At 34.0% G+C, this 22,123-nt stretch overlaps 2 protein-coding genes across 2 annotated transcripts; both read right to left on the reverse strand.

The window, feature by feature from the left end:
- Positions 1–11,688: 11,688 nt before the first annotated feature.
- Positions 11,689–12,870, reverse strand: LOC145016425 (uncharacterized). The gene has a single exon (XM_078974744.1). The coding sequence runs from the start codon at positions 12,868–12,870 to the stop codon at positions 11,689–11,691; it is 1,182 nt and encodes a 393-aa protein (XP_078830870.1).
- A 4,394-nt stretch (positions 12,871–17,264) lies between these two features.
- LOC145016426 (uncharacterized) lies at positions 17,265–17,828 on the reverse strand. Its single transcript, XM_078974745.1, has one exon. It carries the CDS (start codon positions 17,826–17,828, stop codon positions 17,265–17,267), a length of 564 nt encoding a protein of 187 aa, XP_078830871.1.
- Positions 17,829–22,123: the final 4,295 nt, after the last annotated feature.

Raw genomic sequence — 22,123 nt, forward strand, 5'->3', positions numbered from 1 at the left:
CCATTATAGCATTTATTTTCCAAAATATTACCAAACTACAAAATATCAACATATCATTATATCATTCTACTTTCCATTATAGCATTGTACTTTCCAAAAATTACCAAACTACAAAATATCAACATATCAAACCATAACCAACATATGATTATACCATTCTACATTCCATTATAGCATTACTTTCCAAAAATTACCAAACTACAAAATATCAACATATCAAATCATAACCAACATATCATTATAGCATTCTACTTTCCATTATAACATTTACTAACAATTACTTGTGATTGTGGTTGTTCTTGTATCATTGGTTGTTGCTGATCGTACATAGACACAACGGTAGGGGGTTTACGCCCAATGTCTCTGATATGTCCGCGTCGAACACCCAATATTCTTTTAAAACAATCTTTTATATCAGTTGGTGCTAGACCGCTTGCCTCAGAAGTAGCTTGGGTTCGTTGGTTTATCTCTTCGAGTAAATCATTCTGTATTTTTTAAAAATAATAAAAATCATAAAAATTAGATTACTAAATACCTTTGATGATATAAACACTTATATGAAAAATACAAATTAACCACTTACGTATTGTTGCTCGACTGCAGGACTATAAAATACCCCTTGGCGATTGGAATTAGCCTTACGAAAAGCTTCAATTCGACTGATATCCTATTTAACATTAAAATTTAGATTAGTTATATTTTAAATAAATATTTAAATATATCATAACTTACTTCTTTGAAACATGCATTGTTGTATGAGCTCGACCCCCCTCTGTTTACAACTACTTGTTTTGCACAACATTCCTTGTTTGACGCCGAACGCCTTAAAAATTCTGGCGTTTGAAAATGTTCAACTGTCTTCGCCCAATTTTCATGTGACATTCTGTTAGGGGGTTGTTTAATGCGGCTTGGATATTTGCAGGCCCTCTGATTTCCTTAAAATAAGAATGAGCTTTACTTTTTCGATCTATGTAAACTTTTGCAAGACTCGAATCAATGCTTCGCAACAATTGAGCACGCTCCAGATCCATGTTAACCTTATCCAAATCAAATTTATTCTTCAAAACACAAAAAATTTAGTTAATTAAATAACAATCACAGCTAAACTTAAAATTGTATCCAAATTACCTTTAGATGTACAACTGTTGCGTTCCTTAAGGCGGGGGAAACATTGTCCCAACCAGATACGTTGAAAGGGACATTGTTCCACAAATACATCCCAATTTCATGTGTGAACCAATTACCACGCTTCCCGATAGGAGAATATGTGATTTCCCTGTCAAAATCCAAATCTACGGGCTTTCCCTTATTTTCCCTTATCAACTTTCCCAACTCAATATTTTTTGACATGCCCCTTCTTTTTTTTGGAAGCTCAGCTGAAAAAATACAATTAAAAATATTAGTCACGATAACTTATTATAAAATAATAAAGATAGTTAATAAATATATCATAATAAAACTCATCATCCTGTTCGTGCTGACCACAACCAAAGCCTCCTGGAGGTGGTGGATCTGCGGCTCCATCACCTCCATGTCCAAGCCCCATAACATCGGCCATCATGACCAAGAGTATCTCCCAAGTAAACCTCATCTGCTGCCTATAAATTACAAGATGTACAATATAGAAATACAATATGAACAAAAGTTAGTTACCATGCGAAATTGTAAGATATACAATATAGACAAACAAGATAAATAAAAGTTAGACAAACAATATGAATTAAAAGTACATTTCAAATAACGTTTCTATTACAAAAAAAAAAAATTGATTTTTTTTTTAATCAGAATCTTCATCATATACTTCAATGTCTCCTTTATCCGTATCATAATCAGAATCGCCATCATCATAATCAGTCTCTTCATCGGAAACATTATCGATTCTACCCGTTGGCGGAGGTACTTCAGTCTCGTCTTCATCGTCATAATCAACATTGTTTTGAGCTACGTCAACATTGCTTTGAAAGTATTGTGAGAAGTCGATAAAAAGTCTAGCTCCAGATGAAGAGTTGTTTTGAACTATGTCAACATTTTCGGCCTCCACATTGTCGACATCTTGGACAGAGTCACTGTAAGCATTTTGGACACGAGCATTGTCGGATGGTAGATCCCAAATATTTTGATGATTAACATGATCAACGACACAACGAAGGTTGTTGTTTTGGTTTCTTCGATGATTAACAGGCTCGTGGATGTAGAACACTTGTTTGGTTTGCGAAGCGTATATGAGTTGATCATCTTGGTACGCTTCTTTTTTTGTATTGATACTTATGAAATTATCATCAGGAATATCTCCCGTATCGAACCACTTGCACCGAAATATTACAGTCGAATAATCATATGGATATTGCACCTCCATAATCTATTCTAACTGGCCATAATATTTCTCTCCATTCTCACCAACCACTAGAACCCCAGAGTTTTGCATTTTGCGTTGTGCATCACGACTAAGTACCATAAACCTAACACCGTTGACTATGCACGCAGTGTAAGTATAAACTGTTGGGTTTTGGTCATAAGACATCCTATGTGCTCATACAAACCCTAATGCTTGGATCTAGGTTTCTCTATTGTACATGCTTTGAATCCAAGACTATAAACCCTAATTCTAGCATACAAGTAATCATATTAACATGAGAATAAGTTTATAGTGTTACCTTGATTGTTATGTAGCAATAACAATCCCAAATCTCCTTGTATTGACTTTGGAAGGCTTAGAGTCACAAGTGTCACTCCTCTAATGGCTCACAAACACCATAAGCAAGTGGAGAAGGTATAAGGAGAGAGGTGAGAGGTTATAATTCGTATCTAGGACCTCTTGGGAAGGGATCCACGAATTCATGGCCCTAGGGGTGTTTATATAGGTGTAGAGATAGGGTTTCAGTCATTATCCTTATCTAGTTGATTATCCATTAAGCAACCAATAAGATAATCCTTGAATCCTTATCATACTCGAATTCTAAGGGATTTACACCTCAAATTCGTTCACCATATATATAAGATAATCCTTACCTTATTTTGTAACTATCACATAATTACAATTCAGCCCCTCTAGTTTAATTAATTACATTTGATCACAAAACTAATTCTTAATTAATTATTGACCAATATTAATTAAACAAATATGATTTCTCCTTTAATAATTATTCCTATAACATATTAATAAATCATATTATCCTTTCTCTCTTTATTCATTTCTCCAATCAAGTTGCTTTGGTGAAGGCAACCCAAAAGGACCATGCACCATCGGGTCAAGTACATACCAAAATAGTTATGGACTTAGACACTAATCCAACAGTCTCCCACTTGGATAAGTCTAACAACTATTCTGCGTATGACTTCAGATCCCGATCTGCAATCGTAGCTTTCCAAAGCCGCTGTCAACTCTGATCATATCAGATACGCGTGTCCTTAGATAAGGGATCATATATTCCTCCATTCTAGATATCGTATGAGATATGATTTCAAATCATTCTCTTTGTACTACTTCTCGATTTCCGATTTATGACGACAGACTAATTGAACAAATCAAATTAGCCCTAGCCCGGCCGAGCATTTACATATGTCATCACTAAACCATCGAGGGGCCCAAAGATATCGCTTTTATCCTACTTTGGATAAAAGGAACGGATAAACTTTGATACAATGTTCGCTTGCACTCACTAACCAAATCACACACAACAATATGTTTTATAACACCAAGTTACTAGTGCGTTTACATATTATCAATGTGCAACCGATTCGCAAGATACAACTCACACATCTCGGTTTCAAGAATATAAGATGTTATCGTCTCACCAATCACTCGTAATACAATTCATGGAGTGATCCAAGTGAGCGTGGGTTTAATCCAATGCTCAAATCATATTCATAAGCACTCATGAACGTTGCAGCAAACATTTGCTTATGTCTAATACTCTTCTAGATAATCCACACACCAATTCACGACAGTCTTCATTCATATCTACTTCCAACATATGAACGATTGTGGCCCGTTTGAATAACTCGATTATTCTTAATAAACTTAATTATTCTGGAAGTCAAAACATGCAAGGTGAAACACAAGAATAATACTAATCCCATATGGCCTCAAACCTTTGAGTATAAACAAACACGTTTTATTTATCACCATATCGATTACTCATTATTTGTCGTTTCGGGTAATCAACTTCGCATTTGAATTCCAACACTTGTCCCATGCTCCTAGCATGCACACAATGTTTACCTATGGTTCTTACTTTTGCGAAATAGACAAATTGAACACATTTCCAATCATTCTCATTTTACAACACCAAATCCATTTTCTTAAGTGTAAGAATGTCAACTTCTTGTTACTTATAGAATACACTAGATTCTAACACTTTATGCAACGATCCTTTTGTAATGTCACTGCACCAAAGTCTCAAAGATTATTGCCAATGATATTACAAATTCCTCTATCGGAAATTGTTACAAGACAATTCCTTAGATATGATGTCTCTCACTCAAAGTACATTCCTTTGAACATCCTTTCATAAAGTTTCTAATCTAGACATAGATTTTACTTCCCAACATGGACACACTTCCATATTTTCTATATGACAACTCATTCTTAATAGAATCTTATCTATTCGTAATGATGTCGATATCGTCCATCCAATATGGAAACACTTCCATAATTTCCAATACTATACTTCCAACTACTCGCAAGCGACCAATCCTCGTCGAACTTTGGATTGTCCTTTGATAGTTGTTTAATTATTTTAGTCAAAACCAATTCTAGTCCCTTTTCCCTCTAAATGCACTATACATTTGGAAAATTTTAAAATGGTCAAACATTAAAGCATTCGCAATCGATCCTATACCTGAAGCGTATGGGAACACGACGCATAATGTTTTATTTGCTATGTTCTCAAAACTCGAATTGCGAAGAGGAATGCCGTAATCACAATCGAAATTTTAAGAACACACTATGTACCTTTGACTAAATTTATTAACATTCCACAACCTAATCCTTTAGATTTGAAATGAAGCATAATATTCTCTCCCTTAATTATAGCAAAACAACCTTTCAACTCTTACAACTTTGCAAAGTATGACTCTTGTTTTCTATAATTAATATTGCCAACTATGCAATACGTGCCTTAATAATCATACAATCATAACATTTATGCTCCCACTATCATGATGATTATTATAAAACATAACACTTATGCTCCCACTAGCTTCGACATGTATTCATAAACATCTTAACTTTCAGAAAAACAATACTTATTGAATTTCTTAAGTTCATGTTTCTAATACTTAGTGCTTTGATAATCTTTTATCAAGGCTTCTTGAACTTATACACTTTTGCCTTAGATAGTTCATATGTGTGTCTTAACAATTAAGACTAATTGCCAAACCTCACAATTCAAATTATGGAAAGGGATGCCGTAACCATGATCGAATTTGAGAATGCAATTTTACAATCACTATCTTTTAAAATCTTTCTTAGTGAAAGCATTTTCTCACAATCATTTTCATGAAGGAGGAAATCTTATGACACTTAGATTTAAACGGTGTATGTGTTCCTATCCATGCGAATTTGTTAAAACCAAAGTTTACGACAAATTCAAACTCATATGGATCGAACTTTCTTAATCTTGATTTCTTGCCTTATGGTAGCACAGCTGCCCACCACGTCTTCCAAGTAGTTAAGCATCTTACCTTTTTCCTATCAATGTACCTTTCATTGATCAAGGTCCTTGCCTTTTACGCATTCAAATGAGAACTCATAGGACTCACATGCATAATTAACTCGATTGGATTGGCACAGAAACAAAATAATGTCTTTACGATAGGTTGTAAACCTCAACTCGTGTGCTAGTGATGATTGATAAGGTTTATTTGATTTGTTCTTGAAACTTTTCGAGACCATTAAGACTCCCACTGACTCCTTGACATATAAGATTCTTTTGTCAATAAACATTTCTTGACAAACAAATTTTCAAGAGTTAGTGTAGCTTGTATCAAAACACTTCATAAATTGGTCATAGTTGGTCTTTGTCTTATCCAAGACATCACAACTTTCCACATTTGATGAATGTTATAAACCTTTAATACTTTTTACTCATTGTCACAATCTTAACTTTAAGACTTGTTATTGGAACAAAGTATGATTTTCTTCTTGATTTGACCATTTCATCAATCTTTGATTCCTCTTCTTGGACATACAATTGTACCAAGACTCACTTAGAGGATCAATTGAGATATGGTTCTTAATCATTAAGACCTATCATAAAGCATAAAAGCCACTCTCCCTTCTTCTTAGAATGGAGAAACTCTTATCTTTCTGCCTACATGATTCTTCTTATTCATTCTACTATTGATCTAAACCCTTTAATCAATATAGAATTACACTTAATCTTGTAAGTATAATCATATTTACTAAGCCTTTTAGTAAATCATGATGAATATCTTTGTTATTCTTATGGTGAACTTGATCAACACACAACTTTGTGTACTCGATCTCCTAGTCCTTCACTTGACACATTGTCAATGAATTTGTCTAATTTCCAAATATGGAATTTCTCATTCATCATGCAACCAAGTTGCGTGATTCCAAATTTCTGTCCAATTGAAACTTGGGCGATGAGAAACTCTCCCTATTTGGTAAATTCTTGACTTTCCATAACATAATAAGAAACAAATCCATTATTGCTAATAATTTTAACATCAATTCTTCATACATGCCATTGTAAGGATAAATAAATAAAATTTAAAATCAAAATTTATTTTATTGCGGAAAAATTTGTCCTTCACAATGCAACTCTTTGAAAAACTTATGCGAATACATCTTTCTTAGCAATCTAATTCTAACTCTAAGTAGTAGCTCAAGAATCTAATCTTCGAGAAACGCAATCGAAATCTATTCCTTCACGGTTAGATTCTGCTCACTTCTTCCCTTAAGCTTCTTTTCTTTTCTTTGATCCTTCTAAACATCAATTGTAATCTTATCACATTATGTATTCAGAACCTAGAATGAAGCTTAAAAGAGTTAGTCAATGGATTTTACCTAAATTAGAGCCATACGTTTTGACTCTCCCATCTCTTAGATCTCTTAGGTAAATAGGGCAGCTTCGTCTCCAATGCCCCTTCTCTTGGCAATAAAAGCAAATTGACTCTTTTTGGAATAACACATGGAACTACTTCAGACATCGCCTTTCTCTTATGATCAAACTTTTCGATCATTGCATGTATTTCATTGCCATTGTCTATATCCACAGAGGTCTCGAAGGCAGATTCACCAATCAACTTTGCTTTTCTATTGCGCCAAACCATTGCTGATTCAGTAGCAATAAGCATATAGGTGAGATCTATAAGGGTCACGTCGCGGTTCATCATATAGTACTCTCTTATGAACTCACTATATGAGTTAGGAAGTGATTGAAGAACCCAATCAACAGCCATCTCTTCACCGACAATGGATCCTATCATTCTTGGTCTATCAATGTGCGACTTCATCCCTAGGACGTGTGCACACACCGACTTTCCTTCTTTATGTTTACTTGCCAAAAGGGCTTGAGTGATATTGAACTTTTCAATTTTACAATCTTGTGGGTTAGGGAGAATAATTGGAGGAGGAGGAGGAAGTGAAGCATGATTTCTTGTTCCTCGATTGAATTGTGGAATATCATCTTCATGTGGAATGCTTGTTCCACGGGATTTGCGAAGACCATAGTTGTCGAACTTTGACATCGGGAGAAAAACGAATTCAAGTTAGTTGATTGATTGAGTCCTTGGTAAATCACCCAAATGAAATTCCAAGGCTAGGACCCAACACAATATCCTACAACTCGGGAGAGGGATGCCGTAACCCAAATCGCAGAACATTTGAAGGTAAGTGAATGACGATTCACTAGTTTTAACCATGAGAAACGAAAAAGGAATTTAAGTTTTAAATCTATGAAAACTCCTAGATCCTTTGAGATTCATTGAACATTTCAATGGCATGTTTAAATCTCGATATGCCCCTCTTGTTTGTGACTGGGATGCCGAGGATCACAAAGCGGGTGTGAATAACCATGCAAACTACATGGTGCCCTCACATGTTACAATCACCTATTCGATGTGCCGGTAAACCACACACGCTCCACCGAACTATGACAAACATTGAGTCACCCTTTGCTACCTTTGCTTAGAACCATTTAGTGTGCCGGTAAACCACACACGCTCCACTAACGTCTTCGCAAGGGCACAAAGTGTAATTTCATGGAATTGCATCAATTCACTTTTGCCTAAGTAACTAAGATTGGGAATTTGCGAAACATTTAGTTACTTTGTATTTCATTATACTTATAATGGAAGGTTTCGTCCTATCCTACCCGTTCGGCTAACGACCCTCCACTAGTCAAGAGTGCGGTGGGTAAGAGTGGATACCCATTCAATCGCCATTTTTATAGGCAATTTCCTTAAACACCCCTTATAGACCAGCTTCGTGAATGAGGCCTACTAACGATAAGACTGACTTTTACTCATACATATATATAATGTTAGACTTTTAATCTTATATATAGTATAGGGTGTATTTTATACTTTTAAAATACTATGAGGTTAACTTTAATAATTACACTTTTAATTCAAGTAAATTGTTAACCTAAACTTTTATGGATTTATTAAACCTCTTTTAATTATACTCCTTAATTAATTAATAAAACCATAAAGGGGTGATTTGAACTTTTTCAAAACATTACTAGAGTTTTAGAATTTAACATTTCTAATTAACCTTTTAATCAACCTTTAAATTCCAAAACTTGAGGGCAAGTTTTGAAACATTTCAAAAACATTAGGGTTTTAACTATTTAAATTTCAAAAACAACAAAACTTTTGGGGTTCAAATTTAAACTATAAAACCTAAAGGGATAAATTGAAACTATTTCACAAGATAATTCAAATCTAAATTACAAATAATCAAACTTTATCTAATAAAACAAGTGATTATCTAAATTTTGACAATTATCTTCTATTTTGGTAAGGATAATCACATAATAATGAAAAAATTCGGATTTTATCACAAAAGCAAGTTTATGGTAATTATCCAAAACCAAAACAGGAAGAAAATCGCGAATCTGAGCTGTCAGACCCTTTGACTCGTCGAGTCTGGACCTGGACTCGTCGAGTACAGCTGACTCGGCGAGTTCACCAAGTGACTCGGCGAGTCAAACATTCAGAAACTCAAAAAATAGATTTTCAGTGCTTATTTCGATCAAATATGCATCAATACAATTGAAACCAATCTAGGCTCTGATACCACTGTTGGGTTTTGGTCATAAGACATCCTATGTGCTCATACAAACCCTAATGCTTGGATCTAGGTTTCTCTATTGTACATGCTTTGAATCCAAGACTATAAACCCTAATTCTAGCATACAAGTAATCATATTAACATGAGAATAAGTTTATAGTGTTACCTTGATTGTTATGTAGCAATAACAATCCCAAATCTCCTTGTATTGACTTTGGAAGGCTTAGAGTCACAAGTGTCACTCCTCTAATGGCTCACAAACACCATAAGCAAGTGGAGAAGGTATAAGGAGAGAGGTGAGAGGTTAGAATTCGTATCTAGGACCTCTTGGGAAGGGATCCACGAATTCATGGCCCTAGGGGTGTTTATATAGGTGTAGAGATAGGGTTTCAATCATTATCCTTATCTAGTTGATTATCCATTAAGCAACCAATAAGATAATCCTTGAATCCTTATCATACTCGAATTCTAAGGGATTTACACCTCAAATTCGTTCACCATATATATAAGATAATCCTTACCTTATTTTGTAACTATCACATAATTACAATTCAGCCCCTCTAGTTTAATTAATTACATTTGATCACAAAACTAATTCTTAATTAATTATTGACCAATATTAATTAAACAAATATGATTTCTCCTTTAATAATTATTCCTATAACATATTAATAAATCATATTATCCTTTCTCTCTTTATTCATTTCTCCAATCAAGTTGCTTTGGTGAAGGCAACCCAAAAGGACCATGCACCATCGGGTCAAGTACATACCAAAATAGTTATGGACTTAGACACTAATCCAACATAAACATCCATTTGTGAACCCATTGAAAGGGTTGACAACTCTTTGTGGAATTCAAGAGAGTTTTCTTTTTTCCATCTGATAAACCTATTAAACATATGTTGATGTGTTATGTATTCTTGATTCGTTAAATTTATGAAAGATATTTGTTTGTTAATTATTATTACCTTTTCAAGAAACCAGTTGGGAAATTCGGTCTTTTCGTCACTTTCAGGATGTTTAGATTTGAATTTTCTATATTGATGAATATATATATATATATATATATATATATATATATATATATATATATATATATATATATATATATATATATATATATATATTAAATTGATGAATGGAAAAAAGTAACAATAAATAATGAAAGATAATTAAAAGTAAGAACACTTACTCAATGTATTGTCTGACTTCTTGACAACTATTCAATATAAACCATTCTATATTACGTTTCTCCGTTATATCAAGATGTTTGATTTGCGTTGCGCTCGTCGGTCGACACTTAGACTCAAACATCAAAAACTTTATTTTTTCAATGACAACGTCTTCGTTTCTTTTAAGGCGATTGACATCTCGAAGGTATATCGAACAAAATGTCAAAGCTTCTTCAGCAATATAACCTTCAGCTATACAACCTTCCGGCCTCGCCTTATTTTTGACATAGTTTTTTAGTTTTTTCATATACCTTTCAAACAGATACATCCATCTCATACATATCGGGCCTCCGACAATCGCCTCATCAGGTAAATGCAAAACTAAATGAATCATAATGTCGAAAAACGCTGGCGGATAAATCAACTCTAACTTGCACAAGATTCTAATAATGTCTTCTTTTGCTTTCCTCATATCCTCCACCTTTAGTGTTGTGGAGCAAATTTGCTTGAAAAACATACAAAGATCTACAATTGGTGTAGAAGTTTCTTTGTCCAATAACGCTCTAACTCTAATCGGTATCAAACGTTGCATAAGAATGTGATAGTCATGAGATTTCAACCGAATAATGTTAGTATCATTATCTACCACTTTCTTACTGATGTTAGATCCAAACCCATCAGGAAATTTAACATCTCTTGTAAATTGACAAAAGATTTTGCGGTAAGGTTTCTTGAATGAGTAGCTTGCATGTGGTCTAGTGAACTTGTTACCCGTTTTTTGCAACCATTGATTACGCCGGATATTCAGATTTTTCAAGTCCTCATGTGCATTTTATGTGTCTTTACTCTTATCATTCATCATAGAAGTACCCAAAAGACTCTCACCCACATTTTTCTCGACATGCATCAAATCTATGCTGTGCTTCAGCTGTAGAGAAGACCAATACTCGGGCTCAAAAAATATGCTACATTTTGACCAGTTCAACTCGAATCCTTGCTGATCCATGTTTTCTTTGAGAGTGTTAGGATGTTTACCCGGTTTACGAAGTATTAGACGACCTAGTTTCTCTTGTATGTCTTCATTAGTAAAGTGTCTCGGAGCGGGTCTTGTCTCTGGTTGCCCATTAAATTTCAAACTCATCCTTAATGGATCATCAGCATCTAAGAACCGACGATGACCGATATAAACGACTTTATTTACTGCACGGTACGACGGAGTGTCTTCATTGCAAGTCAGGCATGCTCTATACCCTTATCCACTCCAGCCCAATAAACTACTACGAGCTGGAAAGTCGTTTATTGTCCATAACAACATAACTTTCATTGTGAAGAATGTGTTTGTCGTTGCGTCTTTAATGCGTACGCCTGATTGCCATAAAAACTTAAGCTCTTCCACTAACGGCCTAAGGAAAACATCTAAGTCCTTTCCAGGCACTTTAGGGCCGAGAATCAATAAGGCCAACATTAATGATGACTCTTTCATACAAAGCCATGGTGGCACATTGTAAGTGGTAAGTACAACCGGCCACGTACTATGCGGATGACACATGTTACCAAATGGATTAAAGCCATCAGTTGCCAGCCCTAGTCGTACGTTGCGAGGTTCACTCGAGAGGTCAGGGTAATCTACATCAAATTTTTGCCAAGACTCTACATCAACGGGATGATGCATCACACCATCTTCTGATCTCCCCGTACTATGCCATATCATATTTTTGGAAGTGTACCGTGAACAATACAAACGGCGTAGTCTAGGGGCCACTGGAAAGTACTGTAACACCTTATGAGCCACTTTTTTACCCTTGGTGTTTTTATCAATCCACCAACTCTCTTTATAAACGGGACAAACTTGCAATGACTTGTGTTCCTTCCAGAAGAGAAAACAATCGTTTTTGTACACATGAATTGACTCGTACCCCAAACCTAACTTCTTCAGTTTCTTTTTTGCTAAATAATATGAACGGGGAACCTTGTTGTTTGGTGGAAATGCCGAATGCAACAACTCAAGGAGCTGATCCAATGAACTATCAGTCCATTTGTTGTTGACCTTCATATGCATCAGCTTTGCTAAAAAATCAAGGAATGAAAATGTACGACCAGGATATAACTTGGTTTCGACTGCCTCTAACAACTCTTCAAAATCATCATCGACACCACTACCCCCTGTATTCGAGGTTCCTTCATCGAGGTTTATATCGTTTTCTCGCGACTTCCACATAACATCGTCAATAACATCAGCCATCTCGTTGCTTGGCGATACGGCATCTACAGCTGGAGGGATTAAAGATTCATCGTGATATATCCATGTTTTGTATGATTGACTGAAACCATATATACGAACATGACGTCTCATTGCTTTCGGATTCATGAAGTAAGGATTATCACATTTCTCACACGGACATCTAGTTTCACCTTTACAATCTAGGTGTAACATGGATCTCTCGACAAAAGTGTCGAGTCCTAGCTGGAACTCGGGAGATTGACGATGTGGATTACTAGTCCAACTTTTATCAATAGACATGATGCAACTGAAACATAATGTAGTGTTTAAGGTTTACTTTACGGGAAACAAAAATCAAGTAGAGTATTCATAAAGTTGATGATTGAAAAAGTATTCCAACACGGGATAACCTAATTAAAGCTAAAGTACATTACTATTGATAATCTAATTAAAGCTAAAGTCGTAATGACCAACATTAACGTTAACTTGATTTTAAAGTAATTTTATTTTCTTTTAATATTAACATTAACTTGATTTTAAAACTACTTTAAGTTAATTTTACAATTAATTAAAAAAGTAATTTTATTTTATATTAATATTAACATTATTTTGAGTCTAAAGGTAAATTAGTTTTATTTTCTAATTAATTTAATATTTTAATTTTTTATTAGTTTAATTTTTTTAAGTAATTTTATTTTATTTTAATATTAACATTAACTTGATTTTAAAACTACTTTAAGTTGATTTTACAATTAATTAAAAAAAGTAATTTTATTTTATTTTAAAATTAACATTAATTTGATTCTAAAGGTAAATTAGTTTTATTTTCTAATTAATTTAATACTTTAATTTTTTTATTAGTTATCTTTTTAAGTAATTTTATTTTATTTTAATATTAACATTAACTTGATTTTAAAACTACTTTAAGTTGATTTTACAATTAATTAAAAAAGTAATTTTTTATTTATTTTGATATTAACATTAATTTGATTCTAAAGGTAAATTAATTTTATTTTCTAATTAATTTAATATTTTAATTTTTTTATTAGTTTAATTTTTTTAAGTAATTTTATTTTATTTTAATATTAACATTAACTTGATTTTAAAACTACTTTAAGTTGATTTTACAATTAATTAAAAAAGTAATTTTTTATTTTATTTTGATATTAACATTAATTTGATTCTAAAGGTAAATTAATTTTATTTTCTAATTAATTTAATATTTTAATTTTTTTATTAGTTTAATTTTTTAAGTAATTTTATTTTATTTTAATATTAACATTAACTTGATTTTAAAACTACTTTAAGTTGATTTTACAATTAATTAAAAAAGTAATTTAATTTTATTTTAAAATTAACATTAATTTGATTCTAAAGGTAAATTAGTTTTATTTTCTAATTAATGTAATATTTTAATTTTTTTTATTAGTTTAATTTTTTAAAGTAATTTTGTTTTATGTGAATATTAACATTAACTTGATTTTAAAACTACTTTAAGTTGATTTTACGATTAATTAAAAAAGTAATTTTATTTTATTTTGATATTAACATTAATTTGATTCTAATGGTAAATTAATTTTATTTTCTAATTTATTTAATATTTGAATTTTTGTTATTAGTTTAATTTTTTAAAGAAATTTTATTTTATTTTAATATTAACATTAACTTGATTTTAAAACTACTTTAACTTGATTTTACAATTAATTAAAAAAGTAATTTTATTTTATTTTAAAATTAACATTAATTTGATTCTAAAGGTAAATTAGTTTTATTTTCTAATTAATTTAATATTTTAATTTTTTTTATTAGTTTAATTTTTTTTTCAGTAGTTTTATTTTATTTTAATATTAATATTAACTTGGTTTTAAAACTACTTTAAGTTGATTTCACAATTAATTAAAAAAGTAATTTTATTTTATTTTGATATTAACATTAATTTGATTCTAAAGCTAAATTAATTTTATTTTCTAATTAATTTAATATTTTAATTTTTGTTATTAGTTTAATTTTTTAAAGTAATTTTATACAATTAAGCCAAATGTATACATAAATTACAATTAAGCCAATTTCATCCAATTAAAGCCAAACATTAAGTCACTAACAAAATTAAGCACTTTGAAACCATATATGATACATTACTAGAAGTAAGTTGCTATTAATAACCTAATAAAGCCAAATGTATACATCCAATTTGCATATACCAATTTCATCTAATTTCATACAATTAAGCCAAATGTATAAATCCAATTTCATACAATTTGCATATTCCAATTTAATCCAATTTGCAAATTCCAATTTCATCCAATTTCATACAATTAAGTCAAATGTATACATCCAATTTGCATATTCCAATTTCATACAAATATATACATCTAAATTTCATTTTAAGGCTATATGGTATAAACATATATTACAATCCAACAAATTCATGTCAAATTTTATTTTTAAGCCAATGTAATCTAAACATAAATTTCAAAACATACACAAAATGCATAATAAAATTCCCACAAATCTGAAAAAACACACAATCCAACAAAATGCATACAATCCAACAAAATAATCCAACAAAATGCATAACCACTTCATATCTCAAAATACAAACATCATCACTCAACAAAATTGAAAAATACTCACAATTTATCATCTAAATTAAATCGAGGGAACAGGTTTTTTTTCCACCACTTAAGAGATGTGTACGGCCGTGAACAAGGGTTTATGGCCAGCAGGCAGCTTATGGCCGTGAATAGGGTTTACGGTTGTGAACACCTGTTTGAAGGGTTTACGGCACAAGCAGATTTTGAAGGGTTTACGGCCGTAAACTCAAGAACAATGATGCTTGATTTCAAAGAAAACGTGTTCCAGATGCTCCCAATCGACTCCAAATGTCGATTTTTGGTGTTTTTCGGAAGAAAATAGGTGTTTTTTGTGTTTATGGTCAGATGTTCTAGAGAGAATATGAGAGAGTTTTCATCTAAGAAGGTTCAAATGAAGGTGGGGGTCCTGTATTTATAGGTTGGGGGTATGGTCGGTGGTGGGGTGCACCTGACACCAACCGTACACGGGTTTACGGTCGTAAACAGGTATACAACCGTAAACCGGTGTACGGCCGTACACCCAGCTAGGCCGAAAACTGATGGATTTTGAGATTTTTCGGGTTTTTCGTGCGATTTTGGTTTTGGACTCGTATAGAATTTTAACTGTATAAAACTAGTTGATCTCCTAAACCACGAAGTTTGACGAAAAATCAATAAAATTCAAATTTTATTGATGAGAATTGATCAAAAAAATGACAGAAAAAGTCTCGGGTTGTTACATTTATAGTATGTATTGTACGTTCAGATTATCACATTGAAAGAGTTTGATGTTGGATTGAAATTGAGTTTGCACATAAGTGTGAAATTTAGTAACGACATCAAATACTTCAGAATTTTCACAAAGAGGAATGACCCACAAAAAATGAGTAAAATCATCCAAAAAAAAAGAACATAATATTTAAAACAACTCATACTAGAAATAAGAGATGTCTTAGTAAGAGAAGCCGAGAAAGGTAAACGACAATGCTTCCCAAGCTGGTAATCTTGATAGGTGGGAAGCTTATGTGTAGTACTAGAAATAAATTTGCAAGTATGTAAAAAATCCAACACAAAAGAACCAGGATAACCAAGCCGTTAGTACCAGGTAGGGAGAGAGACAACAACACAGGTAGTAGCAGAGAGAGGAGCTGGAGATGGGATAATAGGATAAAAATCACCAACACTATCACATCTTTGAATGAATGCACATGTTTCAAAATCCTTCACAGTGAAACCAAATGGGGGTAAAGGTAACAAAAACAAAGTTATCGGTAGTGAATTTACGGACAGAGACAAGATTTTTAACGAGTTTATCTGAGACAAGTACATTATTCAAAGCTAAACGGTTATGAGAATATCGAAAAAAAAGTTTGACCAATGGAGTGACAGGGAGTATAGCACCATTACCAACCATAATAGATCTAGAGATAGAAGGTGTTAGAGAGAGCATGTTACCAGAATTAAAAGACATGTGAAGGTAGCTCCAGAGTCCATGTAAGTGTATTTGTCGGGTGGTGGATGAAAATACATAGCTTGAAACACGTACACTAAGTTGGTGAATTGTTGAGGACTTGACCACCAAAAGAAACTCCACTAGAGGGTTGATGAGAATCCCTATTAAACTATTGATGAGGTTGTTTGGAGTTCGCTTGAGAAGGTTGTTGAGGGGCATAACCAATACCCAAAGTTTCTGGCTCAAGACCTAGTGCATAGTATAGCTAATGTGAAGGCATAAGTTGCGGACCAAGAGCATGAATAGGTAGGAGTTGAGTAGGATAAAACTGTGGAAGTGGGTTGAGGAGCACCTACTGAGATGATGCGAAGGGCAGCATGATCGGATGGAGTTGTTAATTCAGGTACAACTATTACGAAGTCGAGTGGCCTATAGAAGTGTGTCTGAAGGCAATGGGGGGCTGGTGGGAGGGTGCATTGCCTAAAATTCTAGCGAAATTAGCTTGTGGCTCAATGTAATTCCTATGAGAATTATTTTTTGAGGAGGTTTTAGAGGTGTTTCGGTTTTGGTTTTTGTTCCATCTATTCTTTGATCTTCTCGGGTTGTTGGAGAAGGAAAAAGATTCGCACTTTGAGATATAGGTGAGTCATAAGTGGCATTAAAATCCGCCTCTCGAGATTCATGCAATAAAAGCATGTTTTTGGCCTCAAGAAAGATGGAAAAGACTTTGTGTTGGTGATGACATCAACAATGCTATGATATGAGGGCGGTAGTTGATGAAATATTTGCTTCACAAGATGTATTTTGTTGATTGTGAAATCAATATCTTGGAAATCATCGAATAGGTTTTTGAGCGTGTGGAAAAATTTGGTGATGGAGGTTGAACCATTATTTGTGTTGCGAAAATGATCTTGTAACTGTAACATATGGGACATCTTATTGTTGCGAAAAAATTCATCCAACTTATCCCAAAGATCTTTGGCGATGCAATAATCACTAGAAAGTATTTGAAGCAAGCGGAGATCACATGTGCTATCGAACCAAGATTTAATCCATGCATCAACGAAATACCATTCCTCATTGTCATCCCCGGTAGGAACCGATTTACCATAAATATGAACGTAAGACAAAGTTTCTCTATACATATTAGAGAAAATTTGACACTGCAGTTTGTATTTTGACCCATAAACATTTAGTTTAAAACCAAATTGATTGTAATCATTAGTGAGTGTTCAAACAAGACCCGGTTTCAACGGGTAGAGGAGGATGCAAGAATTGACATTAAATATTGTACCTTGAAGACCATATAAGAAACCAATCAAGGGAATGAGTTGTAATAATGCAGCATCAGGTGAAGTGCGATAAGAGAGAAGGACATTAGAGAACAAAAGATGTCTGGAAAGGGTGTCGCTGGCCGGAGCTTGATTGGAAAGAAGCAGTAATAGCGATGCAACATAGTAGTAAGCAGGAAGCGAAGTCGGATGAGGCAGCAACCAATCATTGCAAGTCGACAACTAGAAAAAAATTTGATGCATACGTGGTGGATATTTTCGGTGAATACCCTGTGACATCCCCCAAATCACGGCCAAAAAAGACCAGTTTAATTTATGCTTTTAAAATAATTTTAGAATAATCCTTTGATTAAAAGAGTTGCGGAATTTGTTCCCAAAATGAAATATGATAAAGTAAGATTTACCAAAGCATTTCTTAAAGAAATGTATTTTCATTATATAACAAAACTTGGGATGTCATCGATAAACAGACCAAAAGCATAAACATTACAAAATAGACCTTACAACAGTTAAATATAAAAACATGTCTATAATCCAAAAATAATCTTGACAAGTCATCCAACTTATGCTCTGGCGCCGCTACCTGTAATACAAAGAAAACTGAGTGGGTTAGGCTTGTGTGTCTGGTGAACATATAGGGTTTTCAACCCACAATAAATAATTATTTTTAATTCCACCGACCAATAATAACCCAATTACCCATTCCCGTTATTCTCACTTTACATCCCCAAGACAACTAACACAAGGGACCTAGTCTAAGAATATTTCATCGGGGCAACAACACGTGCATTCGGGGGTTTCCTAGCAATATATGTCAAATAAGGAAACCATGAGGAGGATGGAGTACAACGAATGAACACCCAAGTTCATTAACACCTACAAGTGGCGAGCCTGCTAGCGTTCCACACGACTGTCTAGAAAAGTCTGTGGTCGTCATCTAAACTCCGCTAGATAACTGAATCAAAAACAACATCGAGGCCTCTCTTCATTTTAACACACATAACGTATCTACCCATGCTTTACCCAACACTTTTGTAGATAAAAATACATATACAATTTAAAATTTGTATAAAACATTTATTCAACATTTATTTCAAATAAAAAATAATGTATAAACACATAACACATATTTTATATAGAATTTGTATCATTGTGTTAGAAGAAAAGGGATATACACCCATTTCAAATAAACAACAACAATATATATATATATATATATATATATATACACACACACACACACACATAACACGTATTTCAAAGAAAATACTTCAAATTTATGTGTTAGAAGAAAGTAACCACACACTCACTTGTTAAGACGATGCTTGGACATCACTTCGGCCCTTCAAGTGGAAATTTTTTGATGGATCCGGGATATCTTCACACACCGGACTTCTCGCAGGCAAAGCTTCGGCTCGAAACTCTTTTCTTCTCGGGATCATCGGGCTTCGGGACTTGCTTCGGGTCTCGGGATGATACCGGGGCTTCGGGGGTACATGTTTGCAGGTAAATCGAGGTAATATGGGTGAGAGAAGGTTGAATTAGCAACCTTGGCCGGCTGCCCCTTCAAATCTATTTATAGGGCAAATTTCTCATTTTCCACGTCGTGGGCACTGTTTCCACGTCATGGACTTGAACGTCATCGCATGCATCATCGTCCAGTTGCTCTGTCAGGCTCTAGAAGGCGTCAGAAGTCATGCCACTTCGTGGGCACTGTTTCCACGTCGTTGCCACTGACATAGCTTTGGGGTTCGCGCCCCGAACTTTAGAAATTCATAAGTTTCGCATACGAACTCCGTTTTCGACATTCTTATATCGACGTGTAGGTGAGAATATGCTCTACAAATCTCATTTAGACTCCATTTGTAATTTTGACTTTATTTTAATATATTATAAATATATTACTTTTATATTATTTTTAATAGGTCGGGACAGGAAAACTCCATTAGAAATTCATAACTTCTTCATCCGACATCCGTTTTCGTCTGTCTTTCCGTAGTTGCACTACTATTGATGAGATCTTCAATTCTTATTTAGAAAGTTTTGGCTAAATATCGCTCGATCTCATATTCGAACTTCGTGTTGTCTACTGCTAAGCTGAAACTTCGAAAAATCATAACTTCCTCATACGAAGTCAGATTTGGGCGTTCTTTTTATGCACGCTCGCGATTTAACGTATTCTACGAGTTTCATTTAGATCACTAAGGCTAAATATCACTCTATCGTAAATTTACATTTTACGTCACTCAGTGTCATGCCGATTTTGTCGCAAAACTTCGACAGGTCATAACTTCTTCGTTATAACTCGGATTTCGGCATTCTTTATATCTCTGGAATCCTTGTTTCAACCACTACAACTTTATATAAAGATATCAGGCGTATCTCATACTTTAATTTTGATGCTTATTTTATTCTTAATTCATTAAATTATAATAATTAAACAAATAAACACATAATTCACATAATACTCAAATATTTCATCATTATTACTTCAAAAAGAGTTACAAAGGTCAACCTAGACTATTACATCAACAATAATGCCTAGCCTAGAAACACAGACGTTACAATTCTCTCCCCATTAGGATGATTCCGTCCCCGGAATCACACATCAACAAACAAATGCGGATATCGACTCAACATGTCACTCTCGGTTTCCCAGGTGAGATTTGGCCCATTCGTATGTTTCCATCGGACAAGCACTAACTTGACCATCTTGCGTCGCAACTTCTTAGTCTTTCGGTCAATGATTGTCTCTGGTTCTTCAATTAACCTTTTGTTTTCATCAATTATTATTTTAGAAATTGGAATTATATCAGGAACTTCTCCCATGAAGTTCTTCAAATAACACACATGGAAAGTGTTACGAATTCCATTCAGTTCTTTGGGTAATTCGAGCTTGTAAGCTTGGTTTCCCACCCTCTGAAGAACTTTAAGCGGTCCAATAAACCTTGGAATTAACTTTCCCTTTTTTCCAAATCTTATAAGTCCCTTCCACGGCGAGACTTTAAGCAAAACCGAATCTCCAACTTCGAAAGTCATCGGTCTTCGCTTTTTGTCAGCATAGCTCTTTTGACGGTCCTGAGCTGCTAACATTCTTTCCCTGATTTTTTTTCAGCTTTTTAGTTGTTTAATGAACCATCTCTGGTCCCATAATCTGCTTTTCCCTAGCCTCAAGCCAACAAGACGGCGTACGACACTTCTGTCTGTACAAAGCTTGATAAGGTGCCATCTTTATGCTCGAGTGGAAACTATTATTGTAGGAAAACTCTACCAAAGGTAAATGTTCATCCCAGTTACCTAGGAATTCCAGGGTACATGCTCTTAGGATATCTTCAAGTGTTTGTATCATTCTTTCGCTCTGACCATCAGTCTGTGGATGGTAAGCTGTACTTAAACACAACTTGCTACCCATTTCCTCTTGTAGACTTTTCCAAAATCGTGACATGAAACGACTATCACGATCTGACACAATTGTTAGAGGAACACCATGAAGTCTCACAATTTCCTTCACGTAAACTTTTGCAAGCTCATACATAGACCATTTTCATTGGCTGCTATGAAGTGTGCACTGTTTGTGAAACGATCCACGACCACCCAAATCATGTCGTGACCGCTATTTGTCCTGGGTAGTTTAGTGACAAAATCCATTGCGATGTCTTCCCATTTACCCATAGGTACAGGCAAAGGTTCTAAACTCCCATATGGTTTCTGATGTTGTGCCTTAACCCTCTCACAAGTCACAAACTCGATCAGATACTTTTCTATATCAAGCTTCATCGTCGGCAACTAGTAATAGGGTTTCAGGTCCCAGTAATAGGGTTTCAGGTCCCTTAGTGTTTATAGTTGTATACCTTGTAAGGTTTGGTATACTAAGTTCACTATAAACAATAGCTTTGATACCAATCTGTCACACCCCAAAGTGTAAAACAAACGGCGGAGACGTCTCGGGGTGGACGACGTCGTGTGTAGTATCAGAACAATTGCATCATAGTAATCAAAGTAAACACAACCATTACAATATAATATGCATACTCAGATCTGTTGGTTTCATAGTTTGTATACATCAAAGTAGCAAAAAGGTAAAGACGAGACTCCAAATGTTCCGTCTTCTCAAAAGCCGACGAGTGTACCTGTCTACTGGTGTCCTG

The sequence above is a fragment of the Lactuca saligna genome, chromosome 9, assembly GCF_052625555.1.
Source record: "Lactuca saligna cultivar CGN05327 chromosome 9, ASM5262555v1, whole genome shotgun sequence".
NCBI classification, from domain to species: domain Eukaryota; kingdom Viridiplantae; phylum Streptophyta; class Magnoliopsida; order Asterales; family Asteraceae; genus Lactuca; species Lactuca saligna.